This window comes from Mycotypha africana (genome assembly GCF_025528875.1).
Source record: "Mycotypha africana strain NRRL 2978 chromosome Unknown BDF20scaffold_2, whole genome shotgun sequence".
Classification (NCBI taxonomy): domain Eukaryota; kingdom Fungi; phylum Mucoromycota; class Mucoromycetes; order Mucorales; family Mycotyphaceae; genus Mycotypha; species Mycotypha africana.
Window position 1 is genome coordinate 1,266,453 of NW_026515726.1, and position 19,266 is coordinate 1,285,718.

Here is a 19,266-nt window from a genome sequence, read left to right on the forward strand (position 1 = left end):
TTTTACTAGGATACAATGCTATTATAACATTGTCTATAGCAGTTGTATGGGTATGTAGAAATTATTAACTCAACCTCAAGATATACCAGAAAAAGATCATAAAGACTGTTCACTGCCTTTGTATATAGAATGGTTACAAGGTAGTGAGATTTGATCATCCTTCACATAACTGTTTACTAACCTCAAATCCACATACGAATGTGATTTTTTTCATCGAAAATAATTCTTGTAAGTACTGCTGCATGATGGGTAGACTCCACAAGGGATAGTCCTATTCTTTGGCGGTTGAAAAGACATAATTCTTCAATAAGTAGAATCTCAGCTGTCAGCTTTTATAATCCGGTAATATGAAGAAGATATTGAACTTTTTCTAGTAACTATTTTTCTTTCTTTTTAGTTACAACTTGATTAAATAAAGTTTTACCTAGTCTGGTCTTGTTGAGCTCTTTGTAGTAATTTCACGTGCTGCTACATACCACCTCGTCAAATATCCAGTAACAAGTACATTGGTCATTGTCAACAAATGTTATTCTTGTTGTATACAGCACAAAAAAAAAATAGTAAGAGCACATGCACTAGTTTATCAGTCTTGAAGAGTTGACAACTCAACAGGCCAAATTGAAAAGGCCATTTTACTGTTATACTCGACTAACCACAACATATAATTAGAAGAGTGCTAACAATTTGCAATTTTATTGTACGCTTCCATATTAATTTACATATACTTTTCTATTCTATTATTTCATTATTCCCCAAGACCTCTTCTATTTTTGAACATTATTGGAAACAACTAGGCTAGAGGCTGGAAAAATCAGGAACAATTCGATCTTGCCGTTAAGCCTCAGTGCTTATAGGCACATTTTTTGAGGTATTACGCTGACCGGTCAATTCCGATCCGGAAAAATTTTAATTCGAAAGGTGATACTGCTTGCTGTCGCTGCGTATCAGCAAAGCGCTTGCATGTAACCGTGTTATTCTTTCTCTTTTGGCATACAGTTGAATCAACATGGTATGTGTCCATCCATTCGACCTATCCATAGTAGAAAACGATATATCCGTTCAAAGATTGGAGGGTAGATTACATCCTTGAAAAAACCTCGCTTTACAACACATCGAATGATATTGGCAGATAGAAGATCTTAGCAGTCTAGAATGTGCTTACAATTACAGCATCATTTGTATAGACTTTATTTTGTCCATTTCACATTGATGCGACTCCTGCAACAATTAACAAAAAAAAAAAAGAAAATCATATTCTCCAATCTTTGAACGTCATCAACGAAAAACCAGTTTACATTCAAACGTTTGCTTATTTTAATCTTTACTTTTTTCTGTTATTGAACAGGTCAATATTCCTAAGACCCGTAACACCTTCTGTAAGGGCTCCAAGTGTAGAAAGCACACTCCTCACAAGGTCACTCAATACAAGGCTGGTAAGGCTTCTCTCTTTGCCCAAGGTAAGAGACGTTACGACCGTAAGCAATCCGGTTATGGTGGTCAAACCAAGCCCGTTTTCCACAAGAAGGCCAAGACTACCAAGAAGATCGTTCTTCGTCTTGAATGTACTGGTAAGTATATTTTTAGTGAAAGATGTCTCTTAAATTTATTATGAGTTGAAAGTGGTTTACTAATGATACTGTCTGCTAATCTTAGCTTGTAAGTACAAGATGCAACTTGCTATCAAGAGATGTAAGCATTTCGAATTGGGTGGTGACAAGAAGACCAAGGGTGCTGCTCTTGTTTTCTAAATTATTCAGCTTATATTATGCATGTAATAAAAGATATGAATTATGATGTCCTCTTTCTGCTCTCTTGAATCCCGTATTATGAAGTTTGGAGAGTTTATATCTTGTCGAATATGTAATGTCGAAGTTTGAATATACGAACAATTACGGTAAAGTCGAGGGAATTCATGTGCATGGATCGGTATTAGAACGCTTTTGAAAGCCAACATTTTCTGTTTGCCATGATGAAGAAGGTTTCTCCTGGTTTTATTTTTTTTTTTCTTCAAACCAATGGAAGTTAGATCATAGGTTAAAATCTTTAGCGATTATTATTTTGAAAAAGGTCAACTTTGAATTTCTCACAAGTTGAGCCGTAATGGTTGTCGAACTAGGTCATCTTTGATAACCAAGGTCTCCATACTCTAGCAGAAGATGAGATCATTTCACTTTCTATACAAGTGTTTGCAAACATCATAACAGAAGAAGCACTATTGCTATCAAAAAACTCTTTGCTTCACTATACTGATACTCAGTTGAGTACTCCATCATTTCTGTTAAGAGAGTATACCATGATTATATATCAAGCGGGAATGTTTGGTTGAATCATAGCTCAAGTAAGTGACCGGAACACGATGAATATCTCACAAAGCAGAGGAAAAAAAATCTTAATTTGTAGAGTCGTTTAAATATAATTATTGTCATCTAAATTATTTAAACCTACTTGCTTTTATCACACTTCCAAATGCATACAATGATCATAACAACATATTCTATAGTCAATAAGCCGTTATCATTTCCTAGAAAATCTAATAAATCACAGCAATAACGGATTGAAGCCAAGGATAACTGCGATGAACTATAAATCACAGAAGTGTTAGTTGGATTGTCTTTTCTTTTCCTCTTCACTTTATCGCATAACAGTGCTCGTCGCATATTTCATCTCTCTACTCTCTCCTAGCGCCAGCGTTAAACCTGCGACAGTTGAACGTACGCGTATAATAGATTTTCTTACGTATCTCAAACTTACTAACAGTGTAGTAGTAAAGCATTGATTTGCCACTTCGTTCAAGGAAGGGCAATGTGAGTTGTTTTGATTGCCCACTGTTGAATAGTATGCAGCACAGCCGATTTTGACTTACAATCGTAGATTCTTACCGTTTTACTATCCAGTAGCCATACTTTCAAAATTTTCATACTGTTGATTGCTGCATCCTTTTGTTTCTCAACGACTGAGCCAATCGTTTTCTTTGAATCATTGTGCATAATCAGCTCCAAAAGCAACCATTTATTGTTTTTTCCGGAATATCAGCAAAGATTTAGGACGCTTAACAAAACAATTTGACCTTCCTTACCCAATTTATACAGTATAACTGAAGTCAGTACTTGTAACAAAATTGTTACGAAATTCCTTGAAAAAATGAAAGGTCTCTTGATAGACTGTATTTGTCATAATATAGGCTGCTTTTGTAAGCACATATTTTACTGAAATGTGTTGAAAAAGCACCATTATTTCTCGAAGGGAAAGCTGCCAGTCCTTTCTATACGATGCAGCAATCAGCAGCAATACTTTGTAGCAAGACGAAGGTATTCAGGTTGGCAAAAATATCAAAAACGCGAACAGGCCATTGGACAAAAACTGCAACAGCCGTAGAGTATTTGACGATATGCTTACATAAATTACTTTACTGCTGGTGAAAGCTTTGAAAAGAAAGAACTACTTGGTAAAACTAAGCATTATAAATTCTGTAAACATTCACAGTCCGATAGAACGCAAGCTGAACAAATTTTGTCCGGAAAACCTAGGCTAAAAATATATAAATTGTTTTTTGAATTACTGTAACCAAGTTATTGAAAAATAAATAAATTATATGATATGAGCGTTCTAGAGTTTCTGACTATGCTGTCCGTATGTCAATTCTGTTTCAAATGTTACTCTTCCTCCATCATCTGGCTTTGAAATGCAAATAGGTATTTTTCAATTGGACTAAATTTCGAAATTGAGGGGCAGCTCAGTTGTCAAAAAACTAGGGTTGACAATCATCTGTCCCTTTGAATAACTTCATCGAATAATGCCAGCAACCAATACACAAATATACCTTCAAACTAGATTGTGTACAAGATATGTGCCAGCTAAATTATATAAGCATGCAACAAGGCATTATGCAACTGCTCGTCATACATCGTCTGTCAATTTTGCTGCAATCGAAAGCAAGTGGAGAGATCGATGGCAACAGAAAAACGACCTTGCTAAATCTCAACTAATTGAGTCCCACTCCAGTAAACCAAATTTCTACGCCCTATCCATGTTTCCATATCCGAGCGGTATGCTTCACATGGGGCATGTGAGAGTCTACACTATTAGTGACTCAATTCAGCGTGCTCGCAAAATGATGGGATATAATGTGATACATCCAATGGGTTGGGACGCGTTTGGCTTGCCGGCTGAAAATGCTGCTATTGAGAGAGGAATACACCCAGCAGTTTGGACAACGAAGAATATTGCAGCTATGAAAGAACAAATGGCGAAATTATGTATTGACTTTGACTGGTCTAGAGTAAAAATTTCATATTGTTGACGAGAAGCTGTATGAGATTGAGTGAGCTAAACACAAAGTCACTTTTCCATTTTCTGATTGATAAAAAGGAAGTGACGACATGTGCTCCTGATTATTACAAATGGACGCAGTATATATTTTTGGAATTGTATAATGCTGGATTAGCATATCAGAAAGAGGCTGTCGTTAATTGGGATCCTGTCGATAAGACCGTTTTAGCCAATGAACAAGTGGATCACGAAGGGAAATCATGGCGGTCAGGAGCACTTGTTGAGAGAAAAAAGCTAAAACAATGGTTTTTCAAAGTAACAGAATTTGCTGATGTAGGTTCTGTAATTAACTTCCTACTATGTGATATAATCGACCCAAGCAAACCTAATCAAACATGAATCTGATAGGAACTTTTGAAAGATATCGAGAAATTAGATAACTGGCCTGAGAGAGTAAAGCAGATGCAACGTAACTGGATCGGAAAATCGATAGGTGCAGAGTTCGATTTTCAAATTGTAAGTTGATGCCTAAAAGTTAAAGAGAAAATGCTTTCTTTCATGCAAAATTTTTGATTTATGATCTGCATCTTCATATTAGAACTCAGCTTCTGCGATTCAATCTTTGAAAGTTTTCACTAGTAGACCTGACACTATCTATGGCGTCCAATACTTAGTAGTTGCACCAGAGCACCCCCTTATAACAAGAGAGTAAATAATATCATTCTTATTTACCATTTCCTAAATTACCAACTATTATTTATTTATACAGGAATCTGCCGGAGAAACAGTCTGATGCTGTTCTAAACTTCGTCAAAGAATTGAATAAAAAGCAAAATATGGATGCAGCAGAGCAAAGCAAGCAAGGTAAAAAGAAAGTATACATTAATTGTAGGTTATCGGCTTTTTAAAACTGAGAACATGCAACGAAAATAATATATAGGAGCTTTCACTGGACTCTACGCTGAGAATCCTTTTACAAAGGAAAATATACCCATATATGTTGCACCTTACGTGCTTTCAGACTACGGCACTGGAGCCGTCATGGGAGTACCAGCACATGATAAACGTGATTTTGAGTTTTGTAAAATAAACAAAATAGTAGACAACGTTAAATTTGTGGTTGAGCCTGCCATCAAGGAGATGAACGAACCAATAGATCATACCACAGCATATACAGCAGAAGGAATTTTGAATGAATTATCAGGCCCTTATGCAGGATTGAAGTCTGAAGAAGCCAGCAAAGCTATTATTCAGGAGGCGACCAAGCTAGGATTTGGTCGTCAGGCAGTTCAAGTATTTGACAATATTAAATCAATATCTTAATTATATATCGAGGCATCTTGAAAAGGTTGACAGGACATTATTTCTTTCTAGTATCGATTAAGAGATTGGCTACTATCTAGACAGAGATACTGGGGTGCACCTATACCTATTATCCATTGCCCAACTTGTAAGGTAAGGTATCAAATATTGATGTTGTCTATCAACTGTCAGCAAAAGGGAAATTCTGAAGCTACGTATTATCTGAACAATGTAGGCGGTTCCTGTGCCCAAGGAAGAGCTCCCAGTTTTATTGCCGTTGGAAGTTGAATTTACTGGCAAAGGGATGTCACCATTGGCAAATAAAGAGAATTGGGTGAACTGCACCTGCCCAAAGTATATTGATAATAAACAGTTGTATTAATGAATAGATTAAACAACTTACATCTAGCATCTAAAATTTTAGATGTCAAGGTCCTGCAAAGCGTGAGACAGATACTATGGACACATTTGTAGACTCTTCGTGGTACTTTATGCGCTATACAGATCCTACAAACGCGTTATTGTAAGTTAAAACCCTGAAAAAAAAAATTCTATTTTTCAAATATCAATACTGAAAGCTTGATGTATCTCCTTTGTCTATGTACAGACCATTTGATTCCGAAAAAGCTTCTGCATTATTGCCCGTGGATATCTATATTGGTGGCGTAGAACATGCTATACTCCATTTGCTATATTCCCGCTTTATTTCAAAAGCACTCCTTAAACAAGGTCTTTTCAACGAGCGTGAAAATAGCAAACCCGGGAACGGAGAACCATTCAATACGTTATTAACACAAGTAAAGAACTTCATGGTATTAATTTTGATGACATTACGAGCTCAAAGTTTTAAATAGTAAGATCTTTCATAGGGGATGGTACATGGAAAAACTTTTAAAGATCCAAATACTCAAAGATTCCTTAAACCTGAGGAGGTTGACGTATCAGGTACGGATATACATGCACGCTTAGATCAAAGGGGGGTTATAGAAAGCTTAAATCCTTCATACTTCTCTATTTTGACTAGACCCTGCAGCTCCAAAAATAATTGCGACAGGAGACACACCTTTGATAAGTTTTGAAAAAATGTCAAAGAGTAAATACAACGGAATTGATCCTAGCGTACGTATATACATTATAACAATGATAGTTTCTCTTAATATGAAGCACATTTAGGAGTTAGCTAATCGTAACTTATTTTCCTGCATAGACTGTCATAGAAAAATGTGGCGTTGACCCCACACGATTGCATATATTGTATAAAGCACCCCCTTCCGAAGTACTCGAATGGGAAGATTCTAGTATAATTGGGATGCAAAGATGGCTTGCTAAAGTACTCAAACTATCACAAAATTTGCCTAAACCTGCATGTACATTACCTTCCACAATAAATCAGATTACCAAGGAAGAAAAAGAAATGTATCGATTCACTCATCAAACAATCAAGCAGGTGACAGAAGCCATGACATCAACATACTCCTTCAATACCGCAATTTCCGATCTCATCAAGCTATCGAATCATATCAGTTCCGCAAAAGTAAAACCAGATTCCTCAGTATATCATTTTGCTCTAACATCGCTGATAAAAATGATGGCACCCATGGCACCATCTACCAGTGAAGAATGCTGGGAATCTATTTCTACAAAAACAAACTGTCAAAGTAGCATATTTGAGCAAACATGGCCCATCGTTGATCCTCAAGCACTGGAGACTGATGAGATAAAATGCATCATTCAGGTAAAAGGACGGGAATAGCTGCTTTTATTCGTTACAAATGTTCTTGACATTTTTTATGACTTTTAAAATGTTTATCAAAGGTCAATGGGAAAACAAGAATGACTATAATGATGCCAAAAGATTTGGCGGAAAATTCGGAGGAAATTGAAAGACGTTTCCGAGATTCAGAAACTGGGCGTAAATGGCTCGGTGCTAAACCTCTCAAGAGATTGATTATTGCAAAGAAAGGCGAACTTGCAAATTTCGTAGTATAGGAATTTATGTACCTTTTTTTTATTGTATTTTTAATAATGCATACTATTATAACACACTCAAAATTGAGAACAACAACTCTTGGTTAGATGGTATAGATTCTATCTAAAAATGCATGCTTTGATTTTTTGACGACCGCCTTCGTAGTGCTTGAAGAAGATGATTTCAAGAATATTAATTTCATTGAAGGGTATCTTTTAATTTGGGAAGTTATGATACCTATATTTTCAATGTGTACCGTTTAGAGACAATTCTTTATGAAATAGTTCTTTTTTTTTCGATATAACACTTTACCATAAAACCAGAATAAGTGCAACGGGAAGACCGCTACTGCCAGTAACCACAGTATCTCCAAACGATGATTTCTCTTCAAAGCAAAGATCATGTAGGAGTGAAATACGAGTCTTAAAACAAAGAAAGTTGAAGCAAACAATAAATCACATCGCCAGCGCTCTCTGAAAGAACCCAGTGCTAATATTAAGGTAGGTAGCTCAAGCAAACAGCTAGTTGTGAAGAAGGAGGATGATCTACACCGCAGCAGCCAAAATAAGATACCGATGTAAAGAGGATGATGAACCCAACCTGTTAGCACTGTAATGCGATCTTTATAGTACAAAGAACCGAGAGACAGATCAAGTGTCAAATAGCTGATGAAAAAGCATACCATAGCGATATGGAGATTGGAATCAGTGCTTAGAAGATTCATATCGAAGTCGTGTAAGCAAAATTGAGCAAAATAAGGAATTGACACCACTGTACATACTAAGCTACTGGCAAAGGTTAAAATCCAACTGATCTGTTTGTCTGTTTTCGTGAACCCGGTCTTGATACAGAAGAAAAAGAACCCAATAAGACTAATAAAGCTAACTGCGAACGAGACAGGTACAATTGGTTGTAGAAAGACTTGACCGATGCTTAGTTTCATCATCTTTTCTTTGTATGGAAATATTAAAAAGACAATCGAGCGTAATTGTTGACGTGGGGTAATTGTAGCAGAAGTGAGCGTACTGAGAAGTATAAGATGCGAGAGAGAAACGAAGACAAAGTGCCGAGTAAAGGATAATTAAGAACTACTTATATATACAGGATAGACAGAGCAGCCAACATATAAAAAGATGGTATACGCAAGTGTTTATGTAAGGCGATGTCCATATTTTCTGGTGTGTTCAGGGGAAAACCATCAAAATGGAACTAGATGCATAATCTGTAAAAAGAAATCTACTCCATAAAACGCGCGTATTTGTTCTCCTATCTACAAAAGAATAGCTCTTTTTTGAAAGTTGATTTTCCCCTTCCTGTGGGTGAGTGGCAAAATAGAGAACACATTATTGACAAATGGTTGACTTGAACTGATAATTTAGATTCCAAATTGCAGTTGCTTCTCTTCCTTATTGTCAAATTTCGAGTCATGTGCGTTTAATTTGTTTTCTTTATGCTTGTTAACCTGTCCAAAAAATAATGTCTAATGGCTAACGAGAAATACTGGTTTAGTTTTACTGTCGACCTTAGATGCAATACTCCCCTTGTTTATAGTTGTACGGTACTGGGCACCATACAAATACTTCTCCTCAAAATAAAAAAAGAAATTAGTGACTACAACAACTTTCCCTTTCATTAAAGGGATTTCTTTCACTCTACTTCATTATAGCTCTTAGAGTAATAATAACCAAAGAATTCTTAAGTTAAGCACTGCCGCTTTCGTCACAATGACCATCGTTGTTCTTCTGAATTATACACGAATTATGTTTCACCTAGCATTCATATAGCTACTAATTGCATATATAAAAAATCTATTACCATAATATACTCATCTCTTGAAACAGTGAATGGTATATTGAGTAAAGCCCAACTATGTTAAACTAAGAGCAAATTTCGAGCTACTAAATTTAAGCGCAAAGCAACAATGGCGATATTGCTTGTATTTCCAAAATGTGACAAAGAATTTTGCCATAAAATGTATATATCAACTTTCCTTTCTATATAAAATGTTCACTTCCTCCTTCGCATTGTTTCATAGCCTCATGTAGCAGATATCCGTTTTGCTGATTGATCAATCTGAAGAAACGAGGATGGATCAATGAAGCGGTTTACTGTAATTTTCGTATTCAAATTCCGAAAGTGCGTACAGAAGAAAACAAAGCACAAAGTGGCATAAAAATTGCGTTTTTTTTTGTCAACGTTCACGAAGAATTGTTTTGAATTAACAAATAAAATAACGCAAAGTCATGGACAGCTTGTGGACCGAAGTTCAGCATATATGTGATACGGATTTGAATAAAGTATCACCGGTCTCTTCACTTTGTTGGGATCCTTACCATGAACTTTTGTGGGTTGGCAATGACGCTGTAAATATCAATATCATACAAATACTCAATGCAACGTTTTGAAATGGACACCATTTCACAATGAAGTAAAAAAAAGTGTCAACAATAGCCGTCCAAAGTTTATGAATATGCTTTTTTATTTGCTTGAATTTGAATTAGGGTCGAGTATGCTCATATTATGGAAAAGGATTACAAAAATACACTTCTTGGAAAGCACATAAAGACGAGCAAGTTCGGCAAATAAGAGTGACGGACAGAGGAGTTATCAGTGTCAGTTCAAAAAGTATACATATGAGAGATAGGCGAGGATTAGTAAATTGGAATATAAGGTAAGCATGCGCCGAATAAGCATTACGTTATTAAATAAGCAGGTTATATAGATCATAATTACCTTTCTCTCGAATAGCAATGAATCAACAAAAAATTTGCATTGCATGACATCAACGACTCTAGCCAATGGGGAAATTTTAGTTGCTGGGCAACAAGATGATATGTTGGTTGTGAGTACAGCTAGAGGCGCCATTACCAGAAAAATTGCAGGTGCATCCAACATTGTAGTCATGAAAAGTCTATCAAGATCCATTTGTGCTGGCTCGTTATTAGGCGAAGTTACCTTAAGAGATACGAGAACAATGAAAGTAGAACAGCGAGTCCAGGCACATACAGCTACATTATCCGATTTAGATGTGTCAGGCAATCTATTACTAACTTGTGGATTTTCACAAAGGTATGTGACAATTAGCAATTCACCAGTCCCATTACAGGTATATAATATTGTATCTTTATAGGCAAGGATCTCTAATTATGGACCCACTGGTTAAAGTTTACGACATAAGAATGGCAGTGAGAACATTAGCGCCTATTCCATTTCCTAGCGGGCCAATGTTTTTGAAAATGCACCCAACTCTCAGCACTACTTGCCTTGTAGCATCACAAACAGGACAGTTCCAAATGTGTGATGTATCGAGTCTCGTCATGGGCTCTTATGCTGCACCTGCTCAATTTCATCAAATTCAAACGCAAACATATATTACAGCCATGGATATATCAGCTTCAGCTCAAACATTAGCGTTTGCAGATGGAGCAAGTTTTGTCTATCAATATGCAGACCGTGAAGAATTCGCTGTGAACCCTTACTCTCTACCTATTGTCACACCTGATCCACCCATTGCTGATAGTTCAAATCAATTGATCATTGATGATAATGCATCTCTTTCATCAGTAGGTTTGCCATACTATACTGAACAACTTCTATCTGTTTGGCCTAGCAACAAAGTGTACGAAGTTGGAGCAAAGCCTATAGCAATTGATGACGATATCTTGAAAAACATGAAAACCATTGATTTTGTAGGTTATGCACGAAACCCAGGGAACATTCACCGTAACCAAGTCCCCCGTAAGAAAAAAACTCTTACAAAAAAGTCCGGCCCCAAATTCAGATCAGAGCAGGAAAGAGAACTTTTGCTGCAACAGCAGCAAGGAACAGGAAGTATTGACAGCAGTACCAGCTTTGCTCTACATAACGAAGAAGGAAGTCTTCAGAGCGGTGATGGACAACTGCCTTATTTTGTCGGCACTTCGTCTTCGTTTGGCTCAACAAATAACAGACGATCCTCATCTATTGGCGACCTACAGCTCGCTGCTGTTGATCCAGCCGTCATTAATATGCCAAGATATTATCAGCGTGTGGAAATTCAATATAGTAAATTTGGCGTGGATGATTTCGACTTTGGATATTATAATGCAACTTGTTATGGAGGTTTAGAAACACATATACGAAACTCGTACTGTAATTCATTTTTACAGGTCCTTTATTTCATTTTACCGTTACGAAAATATGCGAAATACCATATAAAGGTCGCGTGTCCTAAAGATAATTGTCTGCTATGCGAATTGGGTTTCTTGTTTCGTATGTTGGAAGACTCAAAGGGTCAAAACTGCCAGGCTACCAACTTTTTACGTGCTTTCAGCACAATCCCTCAGGGTAAGCTACTATTTATTGAGTAAATTGATAGTTTGAATAATGCACATTCAAAGTGATTTACGAACGTTATATAGCGGCAGCACTAGGATTATTCGAGCCAGAAACACCCGGCCGTAATTTATCTTTTTCTACCCTTATGCAAAACTTTACGAGATTTATTATGGAGCAATTGCACCAGGAATCGAATTCAGCATCAGGAAATCCACTACTTTCGAAAGTTTTACGAAGAGATATCAATATGAATCAAAAGACGAACATTAATAGTAAAAACAACAAGAAAAATAACAGCACAGATGAAGTTATTGAAGAAAATGAAAAAGATAACACGACTGCCGAGGAAAAGAGCTCATCTACGACGTTGCCTACATTAGAAGTGCCCTCTCCAATGCAGCAATTATTCGGCCTACAGACTCTTAGCCAAAGTAAGTGTGGTATTTGTAAGCAAGATGTTTCGCGTATTACCTACCCCTTTGTCGTCGATTTGTTATATCCGAAAAAGAATGATCGTAAATTTCGCAAGCGATCCTTTACAAATATTTTGAAAGCAAGCATGTACCGTGAAAATCAAACAAAAGCCTGGTGCGCCCATTGTAAACAGTATACACCTACAACTACAAAAAAAATTATTTGTGGCCTACCAGGGATCATGTTGATTAACTCAGGCGCAGCTAATCGAGATGAGTCTTTCTTATGGAAACAAAATGGTCCGAACAGCCCCAAACAGACAGTTAACCAGCATGAAGGAGGCGCGTCGACAGAAAATAGTGACCAAGGATCTGCAAATGAAGACACAACACCAACTGTGAATACATATGCTTCCTGGTTGCCCGAGAGGCGAGTTAAAGATACTAAACAATCGATAGGAAAAGCGCAGAATAGTAATGCCTTCTTTTTTCTTCATGTATATCCAGGTTTGGTATATATATCAATGGTACAGAATTGGTGATCAAAGCATTACCAAATGGCAAGGAAATTCCTCCCGAGTTCAAAGGATCACCCGAAACATGTGCTATATACGAACTATCGTCCACTATTCTACAAATTCAAGCTGACGAAGAAGAGACAACACACTTAGTGTCGCAAATCAAAAGTATGTTTACAAAAAAAGAAAAAAAAGAATTAAGGAGTCTGAAGGCGAAGCACGTCAGCTCACTCTATCTTTGGCAATAGTTCCTGAAACAGAATTGTCAGAATCAGATAATAAGACATCACCCAATTGGTATCTATTCAACGATTTTCTTGTGCGAAAAATTCGACCTGAAGAAGTTTTCTCATTCAAGGGTACATGGAAAACACCTGCTGTCCTTCAGTACAGCCGCGTCGATTTAGACAAACTATTGGATTTGACCATCCTTCCCTCCGAAGTTGATTACTCACTCTTGTTTGATGATATATCTGTTGCTCATCATCCCAATAACCATCCTCGTCACAAAATTCTCACTGAAGAAGAAATGCCAAAACCAGGCACGTTAGTGGCCATTGACGCTGAGTTCGTAGCTTTACAACAAGAAGAAACAGAAATTCGTAGCGATGGCACAAAATCGCTGATTAGACCAAGTACTCTAACCTTAGCTCGTGTCAGCGTGCTGAGAGGCGATGATGGACCTAAGGAAGGCATACCGTTCATTGATGATTATATTGCCACAAACGAGCCTATTGTAGATTACCTGACAGAATACAGCGGTATTATGAAGGGTGATCTCGACCGAGCTCAGTCTAAATATACACTAGTACCGCTAAAGGTGGCTTACAAGAAACTGAGGTTGTTAGTAGATTTGGGATGCATATTTATTGGTCATGGTTTAAACAAAGATTTTAGAATTATCAGTAAGTTACTCGGAGTTGGTTGCAATGGTTTATTAGTCTAATAACTCTTTCGTTCTTTTTGTAGATATTCTGGTGCCTCCAGAACAGATTATTGATACTGTGGACATTTACCATATTCGAAATAGGCAAAGAAAGATCTCACTGCGATTTTTAGCTTGGCATCTATTGAACCAGGATATTCAATCGGAAACTCACGATAGTATCGAAGATGCGCGAACAGTAAGAATAATTCTTTTGGTAAAAGACGATTCTTTAAGTTACTTAAAACACGTTTTTTGTATTTTATTTAGGCTCTTGTGCTATACAAGAAATATTTAGAATTTAAAAATAATGGTACATTCGGACAAGTATTAGAAGATGTTTACGAAGCAGGTCATAAAGCGAATTGGCTAAAGGGCACAAAAGAGTCACTATCAAGAATTTCAAGCCAACAGCAAATGAATAATTTAATTAATGTTACTGCCATCAACACTAGTGCTAATGCTACCAACTCTTTATTTACTACCGGACGATCCATCTCTTAGTGAATATTGGATGTAGACAATCTTAGAAAATAACCAAAAATGTCAAAAAAAAATTCATATAAAACGCTGAAGAATACGATATGTTTTGCCATGCCTTCACATTGGTATAGAGAATGTGCTCCATAAAATAATGCTCTCATAGTGTTGAAAAATAGACAGTTCAATTGCTGTGGTTGCTTAAACATATAACCTGTTCGAAACACGCTTTTGATATGACATTTAACAGCGTCCCAAACCTATAGATTCGAGGCATTATTACAAATTATTTCAGCAGGTTTTTCTTCCTGCTTTATTCATGCTATTATACAATACCAAGTATCGAATCCCATTAGATTACTGATACAGAAAGGGGGCCGCTACACATCCTTTTGCTGAGAATTTAACATATTCAGGTAAAGTACTGAAACCGGCTAATACAAGATAGGCTAATGCGTTCATAAATAAACGGATAGCTGGCAGTTATGCATATGGTGTCAGAATATATGCTTCTATTGTACTCATAATGATTTAACTCCTCCCAAAGCAACGCCTGATATGTACCAGCTTAACTGTGGTTGGTTTATGGTCAAATGAGAGGCAAGTGGGCGGGATTTTCTTTTAATTTCGCACTATTCAGTTTCGGTTTTTTGAAGCTGCTGTAAGGCAGTTCAAGAGCACTGGAAGTGTCTATATAAAGTGACATTAGAATGATCCAAAAGAGTTGGTGGCTATGGTTTTTCTTTGATCGTTTATTTGAAAGCTTTTATTGTAAATGGTGGTATGGTGTACTTGTTCACGGTGCATTGACTGCTCTGTGCAGTAACTTCAACAAATTCACATTTTGATATTAGTAACGATTGATATTACTTGGCTCAAAAAAGATCTTACTTATTAGAATGGTACAGAAGTTTAAAGTACGTGTAAGAGGACGGAATATGGAGTCTATACTCTGTAAGCATGTTTATCTCAAAGAAGAATGAACATACGCTTCACAACTCTTTTTACTTTTCTTTAGGAAAAGGTTTTTGACAACTGAGGTAGATTGAAGGCCCGATGTTAAATATTGATAAGGAAAATCTTCATTTTTTCAAAGTGGTTTTCCAACATTGCATCCTGCCACGATGTCCAGTGAAACTCAAAACAAGAACAAAAGGCGAAAAGTGGAATATAAATGCCAGTTTTGTGATAAAACGTACAGGAAGCCCAGTAAAGTGATTGAACATGAGAGATCTCACACAGGAGAGGTTTGATTTCACCAAAAGAGTATTTGTAAACACTGCGAATATGTTTTGATTGCTTATTTTTGTATCCACCGTTTCTTCAGAGACCGTACATTTGCAATTATCCTGGCTGTGGCAAATCTTATATGAGATCAACTCACTTAAGTATTCATCAGCAAACACATAAAAATGTTAAGGAATTTGTATGTTCATATGAAAACTGCACAAAAGCTTATACCCTCAAACAACATTTACAACGTCATGAAAAAACTCATATCTCACCTTTACTTGAAGTAAGCCAAACATTCTTTAGATCACTTAATCATATATTTTTATCAACTGGTTCTTCATAACTCAATATAGTGCGATTATCCTGGTTGTGAAGCAAAATTTGCAAAACGTTATCAGTTACGTTGGCATAAAGCTTCACATGAAAAAGGCAATTATATTTGCGATGTATGCCAAGCAGCTTTAAATTCTTTGCCAGCTTTGGAAAAGCATAAGAGCAGAATGCATGAGAGTAAGTTCAAGAATTTGTTATAATGATAATGAATAAAACAATTTAACGTTGCCTTTTATCTTTCATTATACATAGATCCGGTAATATACAACTGTAGCAGCTGTGAAATGGATTTCAACAAATGGTCAGATTTAAGAAAGCATATTCACGATGAACACCCAGCCAAATGTACTATATGCGATAAGACATTCTCTAGGACAGCGAATTTGAAACAACATATCAGAGAAAAACATACCGATCTTTACCAAATCAAATGCGATTGGCCTGGCTGTAAAGCTACACTCAATAATAAACGTAGTTATAAAACTCACGTCGCCTTAGTGCATGAACAAGACATTCGATATAAATGTGATGTTTGTGAAAAAGGGTTCCCTTATAAATCTCAGCTTGAAAGACACATGGAATCTCATACGTTGGTAAGTTTCATTTCGTATATTGCAACTTCGAAAGGACAACATCATTCTAATTTGTTTGCTTGTACAAACCATCAGAAATTAAAGAAGCCAAAATCACCAAAACGACAAAAGTCTATCATAGAAGAGATCACTGGCCACAATTACTATGCTAAAGCTGATACTAAATATGAATGCCCTATTCCAAACTGCCAATTTAAATTCACCAATACTTATTTATTGCAACGCCATCTTGAAGGTAGCCTACATAAAGATGATATAAAAGCACTCAAAATAGCCAAAGCTTCGAATGTATCACCCCAATGATGGCCTTGAAAAAGAGCATTAACTGAAGCCCGCCTTGCAAACTGTACATAGTATTTATAGTAAACAAAATTGTAATTTTAGACTTATTGCTGCATCACTTCAGCAGGATTTTGGATAACTATCAGTAAATATTCATGATCTATGAATATAAACGCAAATGAATTAGTTAGCACATGACTGCCCTTATCTCTTTCTTTAAACGGTTTCTTTACCGGGAGCAATCATAATTTCATGCTTCTTGGTTCTAACTCTCAAAAAGGTCAATTCATTCTAAAGACAAAGTTTGTATTAGGTGATCTGCTACCTTTGACTATTATCTATTCTATGTGCTTATCTGTATTGACTACCTGCTCATCAAGAGCCAGTACTGTCGTTTTCGCTTGTTCCACGAGTTTGGATATTAATTGACCGTATTGTTTTGCTAAATCACGATCTAGAGTGGATCGAATAGATTGACCCTCACTGTTTAAAATGACAACACCCTTTACACCTTTTTTGTTGGAGATTCTTTTCAGCGTTTCATCAACATCAATGGTCTACATTACACTCTAAAAATCAATATATCTCTTCTTTTCATTACGTTTCCTTCTAACTGCAATACAGTACCATCTCTGTGGGGGGTATATCTGGGAAGTAAAGATAAAGCAAAAGAGAGCGAAATTTGAAAAGGATAGCATTGGTTGGTGACTTTTTATGCAATTTTGCTAAAGCATAATTTCCCAAATTTAGTGGGAATAACACACAATGAGCTATATGAAAGGAAGATCAAAAATAAACTGAAACTGCATGCATAGAAAAATGTACCTTTTTCCCTTTCGTCTACACCCCCCCCCTATATATATTTTATTGCAAAAGAACCATAAATTAGAGATATTTGCTTTCGGTATTCTTGATTATTTAGATTAACATAACATACAGCTCGTTCAATCAAGAAATGGTTGACCAAAGTGAATCTGCATATCGCCATTTAGTTATTATTGTTTCTGGAGTAGATCTATAGTTCTTCCATTACGATTAAGGGTAACCATATGAACTCTTTGCCGTTTCTGCCTTCAGTTTCATGCTGGTTAACGAGATATTTGTCAAAGTAAATAATAATAGAATAGAATACAATACATACGAGTGAAGGGTGCAATGATATAATAAGTTCCAAACATTTTTCGGATATGTTTACTTCCTTATGCTAGCCCGACTCAAACAGATGGTCTGGTCATACAGCCAGAAGTCAGAAAAATGACAGACTGCAGGTTTTTTTATACTTAATGCTAGAAAGTATCTTTTAATAAATTTCGTTCTTCACACAACAGATTCTTTATAACAAAATATTATGAAAAGACTATGTCGCATAAATGATTGTTTATCAGATAGGACGGCCTGTAAGGCAGTTATCTTTAATGACTGGGGAACTTGCTTTCTGGCATCTGCAATTATTCGAGGAGGATAGGTTGAATAAGCTTCAACCTATCTAATTCTATACAGCGCGCAAAGCCTCGGTTCTCAGCATAAAAAAGCCCTTTCCCCTTTGCCCTCGTTTCATAACTATAATTATACAGACATATACTATAGAATAAAAACAAAAGTGTAATTATTGCGGAGGAGTGGGAACCGTAACAAAACAGAGAATATAAAATTATGTGTATTTTGTCTTTGTTTTCACTTTCTTAGAATTATGAGGGAGCAATATAGTTCAAGTTTAACAAAGACTGATATGGTTCAGGACACTATTTAGCTGTAGGTTTGAAGTCCCTCATGTGCATTGCCTCTTTATCATTCGCAAATAATTGGCGAGTACAGAAAGCTAAGATCTAGTACGTGGTTCAAGATAATACACAAATCATTCATTGAACTATTTGAAGTGTTCTTTCTTACGAAGTAGAATCGTTGTGGAACACATACTTATTTTTTAGCCACGTATTACTATGAAAATAGATAAAGAATTATATATTTATACGAGCATAGAACAATTTCAATGTGAAAAGATGTAATGTGAAGAGTATAATAGCTGACCGATGAAGCGGCATCTGTCTGAATATCATTCCTGTGCCGTCCTTTATCGATTTTACTTAAAGTTGAACAACTCGGGCCTTAAGTTTTGTTTTCATCCACCATGTTTTTTATGTTCGCTCTCGATATGTAGATGCTAAGAGAAACTTCTAAGTTTGTACGCGTATTAAAGAGGTATTTATTTAAAGTAAATAATATACTACTAGCGTGAAAGTAATACAGATGAGTATATTATTACACAGTTGTATTATAGAAATACTTAAGCAATATATTGTAAGTTAAGAAAGCCCAAACTAAGAAAGTGCAGCATATAACAAGACACAAGCGTTTTATAAGAATCACACATCAAACATCTGAACCTGAAATTAGTGTCTAGCATACGCGTACTCAATCTAATATAATTCCCATCCAGACCTTGCATAGTAAGAATCGTGCTACTTCATCCAAAGAATAATATAAACACCAAGTGCATAGTCATCGACTTGTAACAATTATCAGTTATCTCAACTAATCCCCTGGATTGAAAAATGGGTATCATCTTGTCAATCCAGAAGATTCGCTCATGCTTCGGTTCAAATAGTTGTGGTCGATTGCATAAACTGCAAAG

The 19,266-nt window shown here is 36.2% G+C and overlaps 6 protein-coding genes across 6 annotated transcripts; 4 read left to right on the plus strand and 2 right to left on the minus strand.

Annotated features, from left to right (window-relative positions):
- Positions 1–1,006: 1,006 nt before the first annotated feature.
- Positions 1,007–1,748, plus strand: BDF20DRAFT_904689 (60S ribosomal protein L44; the record flags this gene model as incomplete). The annotated part of the gene is made up of 3 exons (XM_053083065.1): positions 1,007–1,009; positions 1,346–1,568; positions 1,654–1,748. The coding sequence occupies 3 exons, from the start codon at positions 1,007–1,009 to the stop codon at positions 1,746–1,748; spliced, it is 321 nt and encodes a 106-aa protein (XP_052939090.1).
- A 2,003-nt stretch (positions 1,749–3,751) lies between these two features.
- Positions 3,752–7,615, plus strand: BDF20DRAFT_851897 (leucyl-tRNA synthetase). Its single transcript, XM_053080042.1, has 13 exons — positions 3,752–4,279; positions 4,369–4,602; positions 4,678–4,785; positions 4,868–4,977; positions 5,039–5,133; positions 5,210–5,562; positions 5,644–5,724; positions 5,807–5,925; positions 5,996–6,094; positions 6,179–6,368; positions 6,441–6,516; positions 6,596–6,690; positions 6,779–7,615. The coding sequence occupies exons 1-13, from the start codon at positions 3,794–3,796 to the stop codon at positions 7,322–7,324; spliced, it is 2,592 nt and encodes an 863-aa protein (XP_052939091.1). The 5' UTR covers positions 3,752–3,793; the 3' UTR covers positions 7,325–7,615.
- Positions 7,606–8,705, minus strand: BDF20DRAFT_851910 (uncharacterized protein). Its single transcript, XM_053080043.1, has one exon. It carries the CDS (start codon positions 8,484–8,486, stop codon positions 7,800–7,802), a length of 687 nt encoding a protein of 228 aa, XP_052939092.1. The 5' UTR covers positions 8,487–8,705; the 3' UTR covers positions 7,606–7,799.
- A 2,152-nt stretch (positions 8,706–10,857) lies between these two features.
- On the plus strand, positions 10,858–14,217 carry BDF20DRAFT_904691 (ubiquitin carboxyl-terminal hydrolase-domain-containing protein; the record flags this gene model as incomplete). The annotated part of the gene is made up of 6 exons (XM_053083066.1): positions 10,858–11,866; positions 11,941–12,700; positions 12,778–12,956; positions 13,037–13,693; positions 13,758–13,912; positions 13,984–14,217. The coding sequence occupies 6 exons, from the start codon at positions 10,858–10,860 to the stop codon at positions 14,215–14,217; spliced, it is 2,994 nt and encodes a 997-aa protein (XP_052939093.1).
- Positions 14,218–14,860: 643 nt separating this feature from the next.
- Positions 14,861–16,771, plus strand: BDF20DRAFT_286254 (uncharacterized protein). Its single transcript, XM_053075090.1, has 5 exons — positions 14,861–15,440; positions 15,521–15,709; positions 15,780–15,936; positions 16,012–16,352; positions 16,428–16,771. Exons 1-5 carry the CDS (start codon positions 15,318–15,320, stop codon positions 16,653–16,655), a joined length of 1,038 nt encoding a protein of 345 aa, XP_052939094.1. The 5' UTR covers positions 14,861–15,317; the 3' UTR covers positions 16,656–16,771.
- Positions 16,739–17,264, minus strand: BDF20DRAFT_904692 (uncharacterized protein; the record flags this gene model as incomplete). The annotated part of the gene is made up of 4 exons (XM_053083067.1): positions 16,739–16,794; positions 16,868–16,925; positions 17,003–17,191; positions 17,262–17,264. 4 exons carry the CDS (start codon positions 17,262–17,264, stop codon positions 16,739–16,741), a joined length of 306 nt encoding a protein of 101 aa, XP_052939095.1.
- Between the last annotated feature and the right edge of the window lie 2,002 nt (positions 17,265–19,266).

What these genes read in the sequence shown, in the direction of transcription:
- BDF20DRAFT_851897 (XM_053080042.1), top strand. Translation starts at nt 3,794, where the DNA reads ATGCCAGCAACCAATACACAAATATACCTTCAAACTAGATTGTGTACA. An exon ending in TTGGTCGTCAGGCAGTTCAA is followed by an intron (nt 5,563 to 5,643) that starts GTATTTGACAAT and finishes ATTTCTTTCTAG; the next exon opens with TATCGATTAAGAGATTGGCT. An exon ending in GTGAACTGCACCTGCCCAAA is followed by an intron (nt 5,926 to 5,995) that starts GTATATTGATAA and finishes CTAAAATTTTAG; the next exon opens with ATGTCAAGGTCCTGCAAAGC.
- BDF20DRAFT_851910 (XM_053080043.1), bottom strand. Translation starts at nt 8,486, where the DNA reads ATGATGAAACTAAGCATCGGTCAAGTCTTTCTACAACCAATTGTACCT.
- BDF20DRAFT_286254 (XM_053075090.1), top strand. Translation starts at nt 15,318, where the DNA reads ATGTCCAGTGAAACTCAAAACAAGAACAAAAGGCGAAAAGTGGAATAT. An exon ending in AGAGATCTCACACAGGAGAG is followed by an intron (nt 15,441 to 15,520) that starts GTTTGATTTCAC and finishes CCGTTTCTTCAG; the next exon opens with AGACCGTACATTTGCAATTA. An exon ending in ATATCTCACCTTTACTTGAA is followed by an intron (nt 15,710 to 15,779) that starts GTAAGCCAAACA and finishes AACTCAATATAG; the next exon opens with TGCGATTATCCTGGTTGTGA.